This window comes from Oryctolagus cuniculus, chromosome 11, assembly GCF_051225735.1.
Source record: "Oryctolagus cuniculus isolate XC-2025 breed Fujian yellow rabbit chromosome 11, ASM5122573v1, whole genome shotgun sequence".
NCBI lineage: Eukaryota > Metazoa > Chordata > Mammalia > Lagomorpha > Leporidae > Oryctolagus > Oryctolagus cuniculus.
This window is the reverse complement of record NC_142877.1, coordinates 82,731,751-82,750,940: the sequence shown is the minus strand read 5'-3', so window position 1 is coordinate 82,750,940 and position 19,190 is coordinate 82,731,751. Positions and strand designations below refer to the sequence as shown.

The 19,190-nt window shown below is 40.6% G+C and overlaps 1 protein-coding gene across 10 annotated transcripts in view; it reads left to right on the top strand.

Annotated features, from left to right (window-relative positions):
- The first annotated feature begins 340 nt into the window (after positions 1–340).
- The window catches only part of PPP1R12A (protein phosphatase 1 regulatory subunit 12A), a 155,435-nt gene continuing 136,585 nt past the window's right edge, over positions 341–19,190 (top strand). For all 10 annotated transcript variants that reach the window (XR_016216196.1, XM_002711361.6, XM_008256843.5 and 7 more), the window contains exon 1: positions 341–1,470. Coding sequence is in view for 9 of the 10 variants with exons in the window: in XM_002711361.6 (XP_002711407.2) it covers positions 1,234–1,470 (237 nt within the window). In the remaining variant the exon portion in view is untranslated. The remainder of the gene's footprint in view (positions 1,471–19,190) is intronic.

Genomic DNA, 19,190 nt, shown 5'->3' with positions numbered 1-19,190 from the left:
GTGTGGCCAGACAAGGCAAAGTTACAAAGCCTTTTCTTTAATGAAAAGAAATTATAATCTGTTTTGACCATGTAACCTAAAGAGGTGGTTGAAATAAATATGGGACCTTTAAAACTGTACACTTCAGTACCCAGTATGTCACGGGCTCACAGTAGGTATTCAATAAATACCGGTGGAAGTAATTGCCTTAACATTCCTTTTGGATTCTAGACTCGCCTGGGTCTTTGCACTGCTCCTTTGGAAAGCGCTGGAGCTGGGACCAGAAATCCCATAAAAGGTCAGGACCAGTAGCGGGGCTGAGCTAAGCTCATGGGTAGTACCAGACGGGCTTAAAGTACTGAAGGAAGGGGAAGAGGTTCCAAAATAAGCGTGAGAGAAAACCAAACTGTACCAAGCAAGAGTAAGAAGGAAGACGTTTCTACGCCGGGGACTGGCAGGAAGCCGCAGCAATTACCGCAGGTCAACCCTCGTCAATAGGTGGTCACCTCGGCAAACACTACCGACGCCCTCGGCGACAGACACCCCGTTCAAAAAGGCCGTTATCAACACTGATACGTTCAAGTTCATCTGAGCTCCTCGGAGAGCACCCACAAGCGCCTAATTCGAGACCTGTCCTCCATTCCATTCAAATAACGCAGCCAATGGGGAAACCCTCCGCCCGGAGGAAACGACTCGGCCGGGCCGAGACGGCCCGGAAGGCAGGTCGGCCCTGAAAAGCTTTGCAGCCCGGCTGTGGGCCTCCGGAACCTCAGGAGCCCTCAGCTGCCCGCAACAACCTTCCCTCCCTGCCTCCTCGCTTCCAGGTTGGCCCCAACCCCCGCAGCCCAGGAGGCCCGGGCCACACCCGCTTCCCTCCGGTGACCGGGCCGCCCCCGCCACAGTTCGCGGGAGCGCTCTTCCTGGGGCGGGCGCAGTCCCAGAGCGCATGCGCACTGGCCGAAGGGCGCCTCCCTGCCCGGATCTCGCGAAGTTACGTTAGATTGGCCGCCGGTGACGGGTGGCCGCGCCGGGGGCGGGAGGGCTTCTGTGGTAGGAAGGGAGGTCCGCTCGGCCGGGCGCGCCGCCCCAGTGCTCTGTGGGATACTGGAAGTCTCGAGCGTCTCCTCCCGGTTCCCAGCCCTCCTCTGGCCCGCACTCACAGAAACAGTCACACACCCCCTGCCTCCCCTCTCTTCCCTCTCCGCCTCCCCCTTCCCCCCCTCGCGATAAGAAGACCCGGCGGCAGGAGAGGGGATGAAGATGGCGGACGCGAAGCAGAAGCGGAACGAGCAGCTGAAGCGCTGGATGGGCTCCGAGACGGACCTCGAGCCTCCCGTGGTGAAGCGCCAGAAGACCAAGGTGAAGTTCGACGATGGCGCCGTCTTCCTGGCTGCTTGCTCCAGCGGCGACACGGACGAGGTCCTCAAGCTGCTGCACCGCGGCGCCGACATCAATTACGCCAATGTGGACGGACTCACTGCCCTGCACCAGGTCTGTGTCCCCGGCCGCCGGCTCTCTTGACCCTGAGGGTCCTCGCCGGCCTCTCACGGGGACCTTCCCACCCTCCTCGTCCTCGGGAGGCCGGGGGCGGCGGGAGACTCCCTGCCGCGGGGGTGAGGGGGCGGCTTCCCGACGGGGACGGAGGGAGACGACTGGTGGAGGGAGGGCCCCGGGCTTCAGGCCCCCTTCAGACCAGTTGCTGTTGTAGCTGGGAACCGGATGATTTCCGGGGTATCGGAGGGAAGGGGCTGTGGGCGTCTTGTAGCCCTAGGGTCATCTGTGGACGTGTGTCTGGTATTTGGGTTCCAGACAGGGAGGGGTGCAGTGAGGTTGTGCCCTGGCCCCGGTGCCAGGGATCTGTTGGAGAGGGGGTGGGGATGCTGAAGGAAACGGCTCTCAGGGGGCATTGGGGACGCTTGGGCAGATGGACGTCTTTGGCTTATAGGTGGACGTTGGATTTGTTGTACTTTTTAGAACTTGATTGCAAATGATGATGATAATAACAGTAATCAGGAGCCCTAAACCGAGTGCCCAGAGCGAACGATTTCCTGTTTTCTCCTTTATTACTCTTGGTCACCGGGGAGGGGAAACCGGGGTGTAATTAGCGATGTGCACCGGCTGGAAGAGAGGGGGTGAAGTGTGTAGGGTGAGGGAGCGTTCCAAAGGGCTTGCCCACCTCCGGACCGGAACGCAGTGAGTCCGGTCCTCGGAGGCGCTGCCGCAGTGTCCCAAGTCCTGGGGTGTGCGCTGGGGTTGGAAAGAGAAGAATAAACACGGGACACTCCTTTCAAAGCCTGTTACCAAGCTCTGGTCATTCTTCTGGGGGTGGGAAAAAAAAGAAAGCTGGTCCCAAACTTTTCTCAAAATGGATTCTTTGTGCATGTTAAAGTTTTATAGTAGTCTGATTGGGATCTCTCGATGTTAGCCAAATAAGGAGAAACTATTGGCAATCCAGAGATAATGTTGCTTTGCCTTTAACAGGCCAAAAGCAACACAACCACGTAGAGTTCTGCATGAAAAGCAATTTTAGAGTAATGGTAGTAGGTAACATGGCATAGACTCTTTGCATTTTCCTCTTGGGCTACTTGGAATTACTAGAAAAATTACTTTACAGCAATAGCTTCCCCTTATAACATAAAAACTTGTAAGCTGTCTTGAAGTTGCCCTGGTTCTGTGTGGAGGGTAGCAGCTTTATTTTGAATAATAGCAGTAAAAACTTGATTTGGAGGTTTAAACTTAAGGCTTTATGTTTTATGAAAGTTGATGCCTTTTTAAAAGAGAGGTGTGTGGTGACATTTTTCCTTTTACTGCTTCCTGTTTAATGATGATCATTTTAAATTTTATTTGATCAGATGCTCCTGTCAAACTTGGTGTATAATCTTTGTTTACAAACTGGATGGATTGAAATGACTGACAATTGCAGGGCAAATGTGGATTTCAGAATGTGGCATCCAGTAAAAATAAAGCATGGCCTTTAGCTCTCTCTATTCCAATAATTTAGACTCTCCAATGTATATCAAAGTTTTTGTCTGAAGTTTATAGCAAGGCATTAACTGTGGATTCCTAAAGTACGGTGTTGAATGAAAAATACTTTTGACATTAAAAATGATCTTGTCATTATATAAGGTGAAAAATATTCAAATTTCTGTCAAATGTAATTTACATATTTTGCACAAAGTTGATTCTGAAAGTTACTTTACAAGGGTACTTCAGATAATTCATGTAAATTGGAATTAAAAATAAATTTGTTTTGATGCAAAAGTTTTGAAATTATGCATACCCATTTTCCTTGCACTTTTTAAAGATTTCTTGTGTGCATGGATATTAAAAATTTTTTGCACCTAGTATAAACTTTATCTTTACAATGGACAGCTCATTGGACTTCTAAACTTTCTTTTAATTCCATCTTCCACAATCTTTTGGAAATACCCTCTTATGTCTGAGGTCAGGGATATTTGGCTATTGGTTCACATCAATATATTTTATTAAAACTGTCAAATGGAAATTTAAAATTGCCACCATTATGTAGGAACCCAATTGTATTGGCTTAGAGGAAAAGGAAATTTTCTAATACTTACCTTAATGTAGTACTGGTTTTGGTAATGAAAGAAAATACATGGAATAGGCTTTTTAAGGTCTTTTTTTCTATTGTCAATTTATACATGTTGCAGAAATAACCAGACTTGCCTTCTTGGTTAACTGTCTTCTTGGCTAAGTGAATTCAATGGTTAGTTTGACATTATGCAAATGTAATCTGTATTGGGTATTTTATTTCAGTTGAAAAACACATAAGCAGATGTTTTTATGTTTATTATATTTAGTACTTTTTTGTAATTTATGTGTTCATTCCATAAGTCACTGAAACCAAAGTCTTTTTTTGTTATGTTTCCTCCATTCATTTCTTTCTTTATATCAACTTGCACTTTTTTCCTATTGTGACTGTGAGAACAGCAAGCCAGCTTACTTTGGGCATATTGAGAACAAATTCTGAAGGATTATTAGAAAAAGTTTTTAAACAAAGAAACTAAAAGATTAAAAACTTTTAAGAAATCTTTAATTGCTCTTGTTTTAAATACTTGAATTATAAAATCTAAAATGACTCACTGATGTGTTGAATAGTCCTTAAATAGTTTTTTAAAATTTCATTTTCTCAAAAGAGCATAAATGCTTAAGATGTTTTTACCAGGTTAATTATTAGTTAAACATTATGAATATTAATTTTTTGGTTTGATCAAATGTTCTAAATTACATTGTTGGAGAAAAAGTCTTAAGAACTTCATAACCCATAAATGTACTTTTTTTTGCCTTCCGTTCCCAAAGAGGTCCCTCTTTCTTTTTTTTTTTTTTTAAGATTTATTTATTTGTATTTGAAAGTCAAAGAAAGAGGAAGAGAGGGAGAAAGAGAGAGCACTCAAGCACGAGCTCCCCCCAACCTGCTGCTCACTCCCCTGATGGCCACAAAGGCCAAGGCGGGGCCAGGAGCATCCTCTTAAATCTCCCATGTGGCAGGCAGGAGCCCAGACATTTTTGGCCATTCTCCATAACTCTCCCAGGCCATCAGCTGGGAGCAGATCAGAAGCAGAGCAGCTAGGACATGAACTGTCACTCACATGAAATGCTAGTGTCAGGCGGAGACCTTACCTGCCATGCCACTACGTTGGCCTCCACAAATGTACTTCTTAATTTAATGTTTTGCTTCCAGTTTAAATATAAACAGCTTATTTTAAAAAGTTTTCTAAGTATTTGAGTGAGTTCTGTCATTAGAGGTTAAAAGATATTCAGTCTTCAACTATTCTGTTTATATAGAAAAATGTCACCTACATCTGAGAAAAAAGTTTGCTTATCCATTTCCATAATTTTGTCTCTAGAATAGTGTCGCCCCTCTTCAGCCAGAAAACAGTACAAAGTTAAGTATATGATACAGATTTTTGATTTTTTTTCCAGAACTGAGGTCTAGAGAAGAATTTCATTTTTTCAATGCCAGTAATCAGCTTCTGAATTTATAGCTCCCTAGTAGAATTTTAGAGGCTATGATTATATCTGTCATCCTGCATTATAAAGATTTTAGCAAATTAATAGAGTTCTGTATAGAATGCTTTATTTATGATTCTTACTGATACTGGTATCCATAAAATGCAGCACTGAGATTTCTTCCAACACTTTTGAATTTAGCCTTTTGATTTAACCTTAAAATCCTATGCTGTTCCTGTGTACCAGTGACTTCCAAGTCAATTTCCAGGCCCCATGGTTCTGCAGAGTTCCAGTACCTCATTTCCACTTTTCTCCTGATGATGTATTGATGTAAAATGAAATATTAAGTATATTGTGGTTTTATGTTGTAAAATGTCTTTAGTAATATGGTAAATGCAAGTGTATACTATGTCTAGTAGAATGTCAGTTTACTGTATTTATATCAACATTTGTACTTTCTTAATAGGATTCTTATTTGTTTAAACATAAATTTTCATAATTACAATTCACTTTTAAAATATAATTTTGTCATTTAACATTACTGAAGAGAAATATGTATTATATTTAGATTTTATCACCATCTTTTTTAAAAAATATTTATTTATTTGAAACTCAGAGTTACACAGAGAGAGAAGGAGAGGCAGAGAGAGAGAGGTCTTCTATCCTCTGGTTCATTCTCCAGTTGGCTGCAATGGCTGGAGCTGCGCAGATCCAAAGCCAGGAGCCAGGAGCTTCTTCTGGGACTCCCAAGTGGGTGCAGGGGCCAAAGCACTTGGCCAGCTTTCCCAGGCCATAGCAGAGTGCTGAATCAGAAGTGGAGCATCCAGGACTTGAACCAGCACTCAATATGGGATGCTGGCTCTGCAGGTGGTGGCTTTACACATTTAAACCACCGCGCAGGCCCACCATCTTTTTTCAGTATGAGTATTAATTCAGTTGTTAGGTTTACATCATTGTCACAGGTTTCTTTAAAATTAATGCCCCTATTTCTGTTAAAGATGCTATTAATCTTTAGGTCAAGTTAAGCATTTTGTTGTTTATTCAATCCCCTTATCTACATATATCCAATTAGTATTTTTTTTTTTAAGATTTATTTTTTATTTGAAAGAGTGACAGGAAGAGATGGAGAGACAGAGTGAGACATCTTCCGTCTTCAGGTTCACTCCCCAAATGTGCCTAACAGCCAGGGCTGGACCAGTTTGAAGCCCGTAGTCCAGAACTCCAGCTGGGTCTCACATGTGGATAGCAGGAACCCAAACACTTGGGCCATCATCTGCTGTCTACCCTGGCATGTTAGCAGGAAGCAGGATCTGAAGTAGAACAGCTGGGACTTGAACTGTCACTCTGATATGGGTTGTGAGTATTCCAAGCTGCAGTTAATCCAGTGTACCACGATGCTCACCTCTCAGTTAATCATTCTATTAACTCATTTCTTTGCCATTCTTATTATCAATCTAGTTCATTATTATTTTTGTCCTTAGAATGTAGTAATAGTTTTACCTGTCTTCTCTGGTTCAAGCTAGCACTCATATTGCTGTCAAATTAATTTTGTAACAGTATCACGTCGTATCACTCCTCTTGCTTAGAACTGGTTTTAAAATATTTCATTGTTTGGTTTATGTTTGATACATCCCTATTGTGTTGTATCCTTTACAAAAGTTGGTACAGAAGTTGCTTGCATTTGAATCATCTTTGTTTATTTCCATGCCCTTTGTCATGCTTTTTCTACCACCAGAATATCCTCCCTTCTTTGCCTAACAAAATCCTAGCCCTTCAGGGATTGTCAAACTGCCTACTGGAAGGAATCTGCCCTTTGAACTTGTATAATACAACAGTGAAGAGACATTGTCTCTGCTGGGATACTTATTGTACTATATACTTTGTGCCTGTCTTTTGTTATAAAACACTTCTTACTGAATAGCATTTGTAAATTTATATTCCCAAAGTTCCAATCTTAACACATTTTTTTTTATCTCCATAGCCTGATACTTAGTAGATGTTCACTGAAGTTTGTTGAATTGTGTCTTTTACCTTATACCATACACAGAAAGTTTTTTAGTTATTTGCATACTGTCAGATACATCTTTGAAACCTTCATATCCAGATACCTGGGTATTGTCATGTACAAAATAGAACTTGTATGCTTATGAAATAAATGAAAAGCTTTTTGTAGATCTTTGAAACATTTCTAAAAAAAATATTTTGAGGGGCCATCTCATGAAACAGTGTGATTAAGCCTCTACATGCAACCTGGCCTCATGTATTGGAGTGCTAGTTCAGGTCTCATCTGCTCTGCTTCTGAATCAGCTCCCTAATGATACACCTGGGAAGGCAGCAGAAGATGGCCCAAGTGCTTGGGCCTCTACACTCTAGTGGGAGCCAAGGATGGAATTCCTGACTCTTGCTTTCAGCCTGGCCCAGACCTACCTGTTGCTGCCATTAGAGTAAACCAACAGATGAGAAATGTCTGTTGCTTTCTCTTCCTGGCTTTCTTAAAAAAAAAAAAAAAATCTTAAGCTTCTAAAAAAAAACTTAATATCAACCTATTAAAAATACTAAGGCACTTTAAATTTTGGTTGTGATTTTAAAAAAATTAAGAAAAACTCCTACTTCATAGGAGTCTGAGCTAGGACTCCTAGAGGAATACAAAATAGAATTAGACCCATATTTGATGGTATTACAAACTTAAAATAAAATTTTACTTTTTTTTTTTAATTTGACATGTAGAGTTACAGACAGTGAGAGAGAGAGACAGAGAGAAAGGTCTTCCTTCCGTTGGTTCACCCCCCAAATGGCCGCCATGGCTGGTGCTGCGCCAATCCGAAGCCAGGAACCAGGTGCTTCCTCCTGGTCTCCCACGTGGATGCAGGGGCCCAAACACTTGGGCCATCCTCCACTGCCCTCTGGGGCCACAGCAGAGAGCTGGACTGGAAGAGGAGCAACCGGGACTAGAACCCAGTGCCCATATGGGATGCTAGTGCTACAAGCAGAGGATCAAGCAAGTGAGCCATGGCGCCGGCCCCAACTTCTACTTTTCAGTTTAGACAGATTTGCAGATAAACAGTACTAAATGCTTTTTTATTTAAAATGCAAATTCTGTCAGATTTCAAGGTAGCCATTTGAAGTTTTCTTAAATATGACATTATTCTTAGCTAAAGAAGAAATACTTTAGTCTTTTTTTTAGGTTATAAAGTGTTAAATAATCTGGAAGCAGTTTATTTTGAACTGCTTGTTAAAGAGTAGGTCAATTGCTGTATATGCAAAAAATTTTAAAAACAGTATAGAGAGGGGCTGGCACTGTGGCGTAGCGGGTAAAGCATCCCATATGGGTGCCGGTTTGGGTCCTGGCTATTCCACTCCCCATCCAGCTCTCTGCTAGGGCTTGGGAAAGCAGTAAAAGATGGCCCAAGTGCTTGGGCCCCTGCATCCATGTGGGAGACCTGGAGGAAGCTCCTGGCTCCTGGCTTCTGATAGGCACAGCTCCGACCATTGTGGCCAGTTGGGGAGTGAATCAGTGGATGGAAGATCTCTCTCTCTCTGCCTCTCGTTCTCTGTGTAACTCTTTCAAATAAATAAATAAAAATCTTTTTTTTTTTTTTTACAGGCAGAGTGGACAGTGAGAGAGAGAGACAGAGAGAAAGGTCTTCCTTTGCCGTTGGTTCACCCTCCAATGGCCGCCGCGGCTGGCGCGCTGCGGCCGGCGCACCGCGCTGATCCGATGGCAGGAGCCAGGAGCCAGGTGCTTTTCCTGGTCTCCCATGGGGTGCAGGGCCCAAGCACCTGGGCCATCCTCCACTGCACTCCCTGGCCACAGCAGAGGGCTGGCCTGGAAGAGGGGCAACCGGGACAGAATCCGGTGCCCCGACCGGGACTAGAACCCGGTGTGCCGGTGCCGCAAGGCGGAGGATTAGCCTAGTGAGCCGCGGCGCCGGCCAAATAAATAAAAATCTTTAAAAAAGATTATAACTTTCACCTTTTTTGGTGAGGAATGTTAAGATCTTTGAAGAACCTATTAGATCACTTATAAATAACATTAAAAATTGTGTTTAAAAGAAGGTACAGTATTTATTTCTCTACATAATTTTCTTCTTAGAAAAGCTGTAAAACTGTATACTAATGGCTCTCAGGATTTTTATTAAAGTCATCCTAAACTCATTTTCCAAAACCTATGTAAACAAGTAACTCCCAACTCCAAACAGACCCCTCACTTCCTACAAATAAATGGACAAACCCCAACCATGTGTGAGGTGTGCTGATAGAGTGCCAGTGCCCACACTGCTACTGTTAATTGCTTTCTTTTCAGTTGCTGCCTTGCTGCTTCCTGGCAACAGTTTGTGGTCTGACTCTGTAGTGTCATAACTAAGACCATCTTTCATATACTTCAGCCATGTAGAATGTGATTGCAAGCTGTGACTGAGCATTTTCTTGTAGAGCAAGATAGAAGCATTGGATGGAAGAGGAAGCATTTTTTTAATCATTCATCTGTTACCACATTTTACAAATACTCTTCCTGTAAGAAAAGTGCTTGTAGATTTTTAAAAATCTGGTTGCATGATTTTAACAAGGGAATCATTTAGAAACCTTTTATTAAGAGGAAGGTAAAACATTGTTTTGTCACTACTGTAACATGTTACTTCTTGACACTTTGCAAAGTTGCTGTTTTCATTGCCTCCCTACCTACAAAAAATGCCTTCTTTTACTTTACCTTTCTTTTAAGTTTGTGAGGTTCCCCAGTCATCTTGAAAAGACGGGATGTTGGCAGTTTGGTATACCTCTTAGGAAAGTTTAAGCAGTTATTTTCAGTTTATTCTACGTTGAGATTGAATATGACATAGTACCTTGTTTTATTGAGGAGAGGTGCTTTTAAAAGCAGTTTAATTTTCACATTGTCCTTTTTCTCTTACTCATGGTTGCTGTGAACATAAATGGCAAAACAAGTGTCTGATTACAAAGCCCAAAGTTAACACTATGCTAGGTGTCTTTTAAATTTGAAGAAGTCAATATTACTGAGTTTTTCATTGTTATGCTGGTATTTAGTCAGTAATTGGGAGGCTCACTATAAATCAGCAGAGAAGCAAATGAAAAATACACACAGATGTAATTCTTCATATACTTTTGTTTTTAGCTAGTCAACACTTTTAAGACATTTCTGTGGTAATTGAAATATAGTAGTGCTATATCTAAGTTAATCTCAGAATTCCAAAGTGTGCTAAATTTTAGGAACTGCCAAAATTGTTTTTGACTAGCCATTATGTGCAAAGTGTTTGATCAAGTGCTTTAGGAAGTTGCAAAGGAAATTACACCAACAGCAACAAAAACACAACTTTTTCAGGACATATAAGTTAGTCTAACAACTTTTTTAGAAGTAACATATCACTGCTTTAAGCATTTTGGCCTATACTAAGTTTTTTTATACACATAGTTAACTTCAGAGATAAATTGTAGCCAAGTTCATATCAAGGTTATAAAAAAAGTCTCCAATCTGTCAGTGCCATTCAGCTTAATCTCTTGCCATTTACTTTCTTTTTTCTTTTCCTAAATATTTGTTTTATTTATTTGAAAGATACAGTAACAGAAGGAGAGACAGAGAGAGAGAGAATTCTTCCATCCACTGGTTCACTTCCCAAATTGCCACAATGGCCAGGGCTGGGCCAGGCACAAGCCAGTCAGGAGCCTGGAATTCCCATCTGGGTATTCCCCATGAGTGACAGGGCCTCAAGTACTTGAGCTATCTTGTGCTATTTTCCCAGGTGCACTCGCAGGGAGCTGAATCAGAGGTGGAGCAGCTGGGACTTGAACTACTGCTCTGATACGGGATGCCACATTGCAGGTGGCAACTTAATCCACTGTGTCACAGTGCTAGCCTTGTAATTTACTTTCTATGTGATGATTATTATTTATAATTAGGACTCAGAACATTGCATGACATACTAATAAAGTCATCTAAAATGACTTCTAAATTATTCAAATACACGTTTTAATGTTAATCATGTTAGATTTTAAATGAGAGCCTTTTATTGGTAAGAATATCAAGTTAAAAGAATATCCTATTGCTAAAGTAATTTTACAGAAGTTAATCAAATTATATTTTAGCTCTTAATTTGGAAAATTCATTGCATGTGTTTTCCTTATTGCCAGAAATGTGAAATGTAATTTACTTATCACTACCAATTCATTGTTTCCCTGGATTTTACATTAGTGGTCCAGTAAAACATGTTAAAAGTTTAATCATTGAAAGAGCAAAGCCTTTTTTTTATTTTTTCTATTTTTTTTTTTTTTGTACCATGCAAAGGAATTAAAAATGGATCACTGGCTACTATTATTGTCATTTCATAAAGAAAAGGGCATTTTAATAGTAGCAAAAGGATATAGTATCCAAATAAAGGGTAGTTGGGACTCTTACATTAATCTGTAAAATTATTGCTAGATTGACAACAGATGATCTTGATGATCTGTCATGCAAGTAGAGTAGCCAAGGGTGCACAGATACAATAACTATTTCCTGTGTCCTTTCATTATGATCTGCTAGAGTATAGGTGGTGGCAGGCCAAGTCATCGTAGAAGTAGTGGGGTCCCTGGTCACACCCAGTAAGGAGCAAAAAGAATTTATCTGAAGGGATTCAAGAGACTGGTGAAAGCTTTCTTTAGGAACCACTGGTTCTGTATTTATACTTACATAAGTCTTTGCACATGTTATCTTTCACTGGAATGTATTTTCCTGTTTATTTATATTACGACACAGCTCAAAGCACTAAATGTGAACTTGCTTGGCCAGGGGAACACGCAGTGATTCTCTTACTGTTTAAATCCCAAGTTTGGCATTACATGCTGCCAGCCCTCTTTAGTATACCTTATTTCCAGACAAAATAGTGAATTCCTTAAGATAGGACTTTGATTCATTTTTCTTTATGTCCCCTTTATCATCTGCACTTTATTATAGCAGGTGATCTAAGAAACTGAATACAGTGTAAGCTAATCTTTTGAATAGGAGAGTTCATAGAAAAAATAATGACAGTTTGGGTAATTATAGTAGCATTAATAAACATTAAAAATGTTACAATAAAAAAAGCAAATTACTTTTATGTAGCTGTTATTGCAGGTAAGATTTATCAAGATTTTAGATTTATTTTTGAAATGTAATGTCTTACTAGTTATCAATACCAGTAGAATTTTGGTTCATTTATATAATTTCAATTAAAATGAGTTTTTTTTAAAACAAATCTTTGGCTGTTTATTTAGAAAAGGAATCCTGGCATACTAACATTAAGAGCAATATATATTTTTAGCTTTTTTTTCTAAATGACATTTTCAAAGTGGATCTTTATATGCCAATTATTTCTAACCTTATTAGTATTTTGGTGTTTTTGTTTATATTGTTTTGGCTAACAACTTAAGTTCCATGTCACTGCCCTAAGTGTGCTTCCCTGACTCAAATGCTGTTTCATGGGTGGAGACATTCCATGTTGTCATGTGTTGCATAGGCATTTCTGAAATGACATTCAGTGGAAACCATGGAAGGAAATGAAAGCATTCCTCAGCTGTCACCTTTTTAGTAATCTATTTAAATGCATTATGTGTATTGAGTGAGATATTCTGCAGGGAGAGCTTCACTTAATAAAATACTTTACTTGATCTTGAATTCATGTTTGAGCTAAAATTCATTTTTTGTTGGTTTAAAATATGGTCTCTAAAAAAAATCAGAAAGTTGGTAGCAAGTTCGTGTCCCTTTCTTGAATAATGCACAGTGCAAAGGAGATTTACTTTTGTGAGTTGTATATGGAAGTGCTCTTAAAGGTTGGTAACCCTGTAGGGTAGTATATTTGTATGGAATGACTGTAAAGAAACAAATATACACAAGCTAATTTTTTTTTACTTAGTAATTAGTATATGAATGTATACAAAGATATTTCAAGGCCGGCTCCGCGGCTCAATAGGCTAGTCCTCCACCTAGCGGAGCCGGCACACAAGGTTCTAGTCCTGGTCGGGGCACCGGATTCTGTCCCGGTTGCCCCTCTTCCAGGCCAGCTCTCTGCTGTGGCCAGGGAGTGCAGTGGAGGATGGCCCAGGTGCTTGGGCCCTGCACCCCATGGGAGACCAGGAGAAGCACCTGGCTCCTGGCTTCGGATCAGCACGATGCACTGGCCATTGGAGGGTGAACCAACGGCAAAAGGAAGACCTTTCTCTCTGTCTTTCTCCCTCTCTCACTGTCCACTCTGCCTGTCAAAAATTTAAAAAAAAATTTTTTTTCAAAAAGTGCTTGCAAAATTGAATTTTAAAGTTTCATTGTGCTATAAAAGTTTTTTTGAAAATTTTTTCATGTGTAGTTTTTTATGGATGCATTTCATGAACTTTTTGAAGTATCTTTGTATATATTTTATTAGCCTGGAAAAATACTTTATATGGTTATAAATTTATTTGGGTATTTACACACTTGTTTGGAACATTTCTAAAACTCTTCTGTTGGAGCTTCAGCTGTGGAACTATTCTTTTAAATATCCTCAGTGTTGAGTTGCTTTTTTCTTTCAGTAGAATTGTTAAAATTTTGAAAATGGTAGTCATTTAGAGAGATGTCTGTGAATAGTGTAGATCATGATAGTAATTTTGGTTAATAAATACTCTGTGATTAAATACTTTCTGAAAGGAATATTCTTTCTTGAAATAGAATCATAAGGAGGTCATCTTGACTTTTAATTTACTTGTTTTACGTTGTCTAGAAGTGGGTGTGCTACAAAGTTTCTTTATAATTGAGTGTATTCCTCATTTGTGATTTAGATTTTACACCAAACAAATCAGTGTTATAGCTTGTGATTTGAATTTGTTTTTTTTTTCCGGGGGGGGGATTCATGTTTTTTTTTTTTTTATAAAAATACTTTATTCTGTTTTTCCCTCGTTGTGATACTGTATTTCCGTCAAGAGCTATTGTTTTTCTCAAATATATGTTAATTTTATCACTTTTTTCTTTAAAGATTTGAAAAGGATACATTTTCAGTCATGATACTGTATTTTGTCAAGAACTATTATTTTTCTCAAATACTTGTTAATTTTTTCACTTTTTTCTTTAAAGATTTGAAAAGGTGATATGTTCAGCAATTTTTGTATACTTTCCAAGTACATGGAACAGTTCGCTATTTAAATCTTTCAGCCATGATTTTTACAGTAAAATGTCTTTAAATTTCTGATCTTTTCATTGTTTTTATTTATCTTGCAATATATGTGAAATAGCAGAAGTAATTAATCAGTATTCATTGTTCTCCACTCTTGGTTTTATATCAGTATGATCATCCCCATTTCTTTTTTATTATTTAAAATTTTTTTTTTCATTTTTAAGATTTTTAAATTTTTTTAATTTATTTGAAAGGCAGAGTCAGATAAAGAAAATCTTCCATCCATTGGCTCACTCCCTAAATGGCTGCAATGGCCTCGTAGGCACCAGGCCAAAGCCAGGAGCCTCCTTCAGTTTTTTCACATGAGTATAAGGGTCCAAGCACTTTGGCTGTCTTCCAATGCTTCCCAGGTGCATCATCAGCAGGGAGCCAGATTGGAAGCTAAGCAGCCAGTACTCTAACCAGTGCTCATATGGGATGCTAGCACCTCAGGCTGCGGCTTCACCTACTACAACACAGCACTGGTCCCTCGTTTGTTTTTATTTATTTATTTATTTATTTTATTTTATTTTATTGACAGGCAGAGTGGACAGTGAGAGAGAGACAGAGAGAAAGGTCTTCCTTTGCCGTTGGTTCACCCTCCAATGGCCACTGCTGTCTGGCGCATCATGCTGATCCGAAGCCAGGATCCAGGTGCTTCTCCTGGTCTCCCATGCAGGTGCAGGACCCAAGGACCTGGGCCATCCTCCACTGCACTCCTGGGCCACAGCAGAGAACTGGACTGGAAGAGGAGCAACCAGGACAGAATCCAGCGCCCCGACCGGAACTAGAACCCAGTGTGCAGGCGGAGGATTAGCCTATTGAGCTGTGGCGCTGGCCCTTGTTTTTATTTTTAAACAAGGCTTTCAAGATTTATTGTTGTGTATGCATTTTATCCCAAATGAAAATTGCTTTAAAAATTTAGAAAGAGGGTCCTGTGCTGTGGCGTTGTGAGTTAACCCTCTGCCTGCAGCACTGGCATCCCATATGGGTGCCAGTTCATTTCCCGGCTACTCCTCTTCCAATCCAGCTCTCTGCTGGTAGCCTGAGAAAACAGTGGAAGATGGACTAAGTGCTTGGACCCTTGCATGTGCATAGGAGGCCTGGAAAAAGCTCCTGGCTCCTGGCTTTGAACTGGCCCAATTCAGGCTGTTGCAGCCATTTGGGTAATGGCCCCACAACTGGAAGACCTCTCTCTGTAACTCTGCCTCTCAAATAAATAAATAAGTCTTTAAAAAAAGTTCAGGAATGGGGCTGGCGCTGTTGTGTAGTGAGTAAAGCCAGCGCCTGCAGTGCCGGCATCCCATATGGGTGCCAGTTCAAGTCCTGGCTGCTCCACTTCCAATCCAGCTCTCTGCTATGGCCTGAGAAAACAGTAGAAGATGGCCCAAGTCCTTGGGCCCGTCTACCTACTTGGGAGACCTGGAGGAAGCTCTTGGCTCCTGGCTTTGGACTGGCACAGCTCCAGCCATTGGGGCCAATTGGGGAGTGAACCAGCGGATGGAAGACCTTTCTCTCTCTCTCTCTCTCTCTCTCTCTGTGCTACTCTGACTCTCAAATAAATAAATAAATCTTTTTTAAAAATTGAGGAAGAAAAGTTATTTAAATAATGAAAGTATTAAAGAAAAATATAAAAGAAATTCATTGCCGTCCAAACTTTGAGGACTAGGAGTAGCCCCATTGAAAACTTTGGATAACAGCTAGCACCATGGCTCACTAGGCTAAGCCTCAGCCTGTGGCGCTGGCACCCCGGGTTCTAGTCCTGGTCGGGGTGCCGGATTCTTTCCCGGTTGCTTCTCTTCCAGTCCAGCTCTCTGCTGTGGCCCGGGAAGGCAGTGGAGGATGGCCCAAGTGCTTGGGCCCTGTACCCACATGGGAGACTAGGAGGAAGCACCTGGCTCCTGGCTTTGGATCGGTACAGTGTGCTGGCCATGGTGGCCATTTTGGGGGTGAACCAACGGAAGGAAGACCTTTCTCTCTGTCTGTCTCTCACTGTCTTAACTCTGCCTGTCAAAAAAACAAACAAACAAACAAAAAAAAACAAAAAAAAAAAACAAAAACAAAAAAAAACTTTGGTTAACTGCCTTTTATACATCTCTATGGCTGTTACATACTTTGTCTATACAAGGAATCATACTTGATTTCCTGGTTTATAATCTGAAAAAAAATTTTATTTAATTTTTATTCAGGAGACTTGCAGAGAGATCTTCCATCTGGAGATCGCTTCCAAATGCCTGCCATAGACATGGATATATCAGACCAAAGCCAGGAGCCTGGAACTCAATCTGAGTCTCCCTCATAAGTAGTAGGGACCCAACTACAGAACCGTCACCTATTGTAAGCTAGGGTGCACAATGACAGGAAGCTGTAATTGGAAGCCAAATGGGGACTTGAATCTGGGTACTCTGATCAGGATGTGGCATATTAATTGTTGCACCAAAAACATGCCCCATTATCTCTTTTTTAAATTATATATCTTCCAAAAAATTTCTGTGTTAATGAATATTAATAGGTATTTTCATAATGATGGCTATCTAATATCTCTTTCTGTATATGTGTACAAATAGTACCTCTCAGAATTTATTTTTCTGATCTTTTAATGATGAATATTTAGTATGTTTCCCATTTTCCTATAATGTAGTGAGTGTTACATATCATGTACATCTTTACTCCTCACATTGCCTTGTTAGCAGTCTCTTTAAAAATTCCACCTGAAGTTTGAAATGTTTCTCAAAATAACATGCAATTTTAATTTTTTTTAACAATATACATTTTCAGTAAAATTTCCAATATATCCAGTTTGGAAGACTAGCCCTGAAATTCCTCCTACTGACATCCTTCTATTAATTTTGTGCAGTTGGGGCTAGCGCTGTGATGTAGTATGGCTACCCTCTGCCTACAGTGCTGGCATCCCGTTTGGGCAGTGGTTTGAGTCCTGGCTGCTCCTTTTCTAATCCAGCTCTCTGCTGTTGCCTTGGAGATCAGTGGAAGATGGCCCAAGTGCTTTGGCCCCTAAACCTTAGTCAGAGACCCAGAAGAAGCTTCTGACTCCTGGCTTCACATCGGCACAGCTCCAGCCATTGCCACCATTTGGGGAGTAAACCTATATAGAGACATTTCTCTCTGTCTCTGTAACTCTACCTCTCAAATAAATAAAATCTTTAACAAAAATTTTTGTGTAATTATGTCATCTCGTGTGAGTCACCCACAGGTAAATTATTTTATTGCATTATTCCTCTGGGTGTGTTATGAATAAAATTCATGCAACAAATGTGTAGATTATCATGTATTACATGCTCAGCATTATTTTATAAATGCAATGATCCCTGCCTGCATGTAGTACACCATTTAGTAGGAGTATCAGTTTTGATAGTTTTGATAAGTGCTAGAGTAGAAATGCATCATGAGATAAAAAATTTTTATTAGGAGGACTTCATTCAGAACATCAAGAAAGGCATCCCTGAGAAAGCTGTGTAATTTACTGGTATCTTCTCAACAGATGTCTTGAGCTTTTTAGAAACTGTTCCCTCCTGGTTTGCCTTTGAGTACCCTGTTCAGTTTTCCTTTCTGATTTATTTCATCTTAAAGATGAATGTTTCTAAGGATCTCATATGTCTGTTTTTTTTCCTGTCATCCTTATAGTTTCAATTGCTTTATATATATATGTGTGATTTCTTTTCATATTTTGTCTTTTTATATGTTGCTTTTGATTATTAATGTTTTTAAACGTTATTGTAAACAGAATATCAACCTCTTTTCTCCTTCACTTTTTTTTTAAAGATTTATTTACTTGAAAGAATTATAGAAAGAAAGAGAAACAGAGAGAAAGAGAGGTCTTCATCTGCTGGGCCACTCCCCAAGTGGCCTCAACGGCCGGGGCTGAGCTGGGCTGAAGCCATTATTAGCCAGGAGCTTCATCCAGTTCTCCCCTGTGGTTGCGGAGAGGCTCAGGCACCCAGGCCATCTTCCACTGCTTTTCACAGGAACATTAGCAGGAAGCTGAGTATTGGAATTGGACTAGGTGGTACATGAACCAGTGCCCAGCTGAGATGCTGGCATTGAGGTGGCGACTTGATCCACTGTGCCACAGTGGCCCCTCTCCTTCACTTCTTAAATAGTCATTTGTCCCTACCACACCTCATACATGAAAAAGAACTATTCCTAAATTTGTTACAGCTTTTATATGCTTTTAACAAATAGTAAGAGCCTTTTTTGTGCTAGACAGTATTAATGCTGGAGGGATATATTTTTGTGCAAAATGTATTCCAACTTTATCCTCATGGGGTCTGTAGTAAAATAGAATTACTTAGCCATCAGGAAAGTGCAAATCTAAACCATAATGGGATACCAGTTCATATCCAATAGGATAGCTGTAATAAATAAAAAAAGACAGATAATAGTAAGTACTGAGAAGAATTGGGGAAAATTGGAGCACTCATATACTGTTTCTGGTTAAGACAAAATTGTATAGCCACTTTCAAAACAATATGGCATTTCTTTAAAAGACTATACATAGATAACCGTATGACCTAGCACTTCTGCTTCTAGCCATATGTCCAAGAGAATTGAAAATATATACACACAGAAATTTGTATGTTAGTGTTCATAGCAGCATTATTCATAATAGCCAGAAAGTAGGAAGAGATGGCCAGCGCCACGGCTCACTAGGCTAATCCTCTGCCTGCGGCACCGGCACCCTGGGTTCTAGTCCCGGTCGGGGCACCGGATTCTGTCCTGGTTGCTCCTCTTCCAGTCCAGCTCTCTGCTGTAGCCTGGGAGTGCAGTGGAGGATGGCCCAAGTGCTTGGGCCCTGCTCCCGTATGGGAGACCAGGAGGAAGCACCTGGCTTCTGGCTTCAGATCAGCGCAGCATGCCGGCCGTAGCAGCCACTTGGAGGGGGTGAACCAATGGAAAAAGGAAGACCTTTCTCTCTCTCTCTCTCCCTCTCACTGTCTAACTCTGCCTGTCCAAAAAAAAAAAAAAAAAAGAAGTGGGAAGAGGTTAATGTCTATTTTTGAATATATGAATAGTGTAGTTTGTTGCTGGATTCCATGATATGTTAATCAACAATAAAAGGAGTGACATGCCAGTATGTGC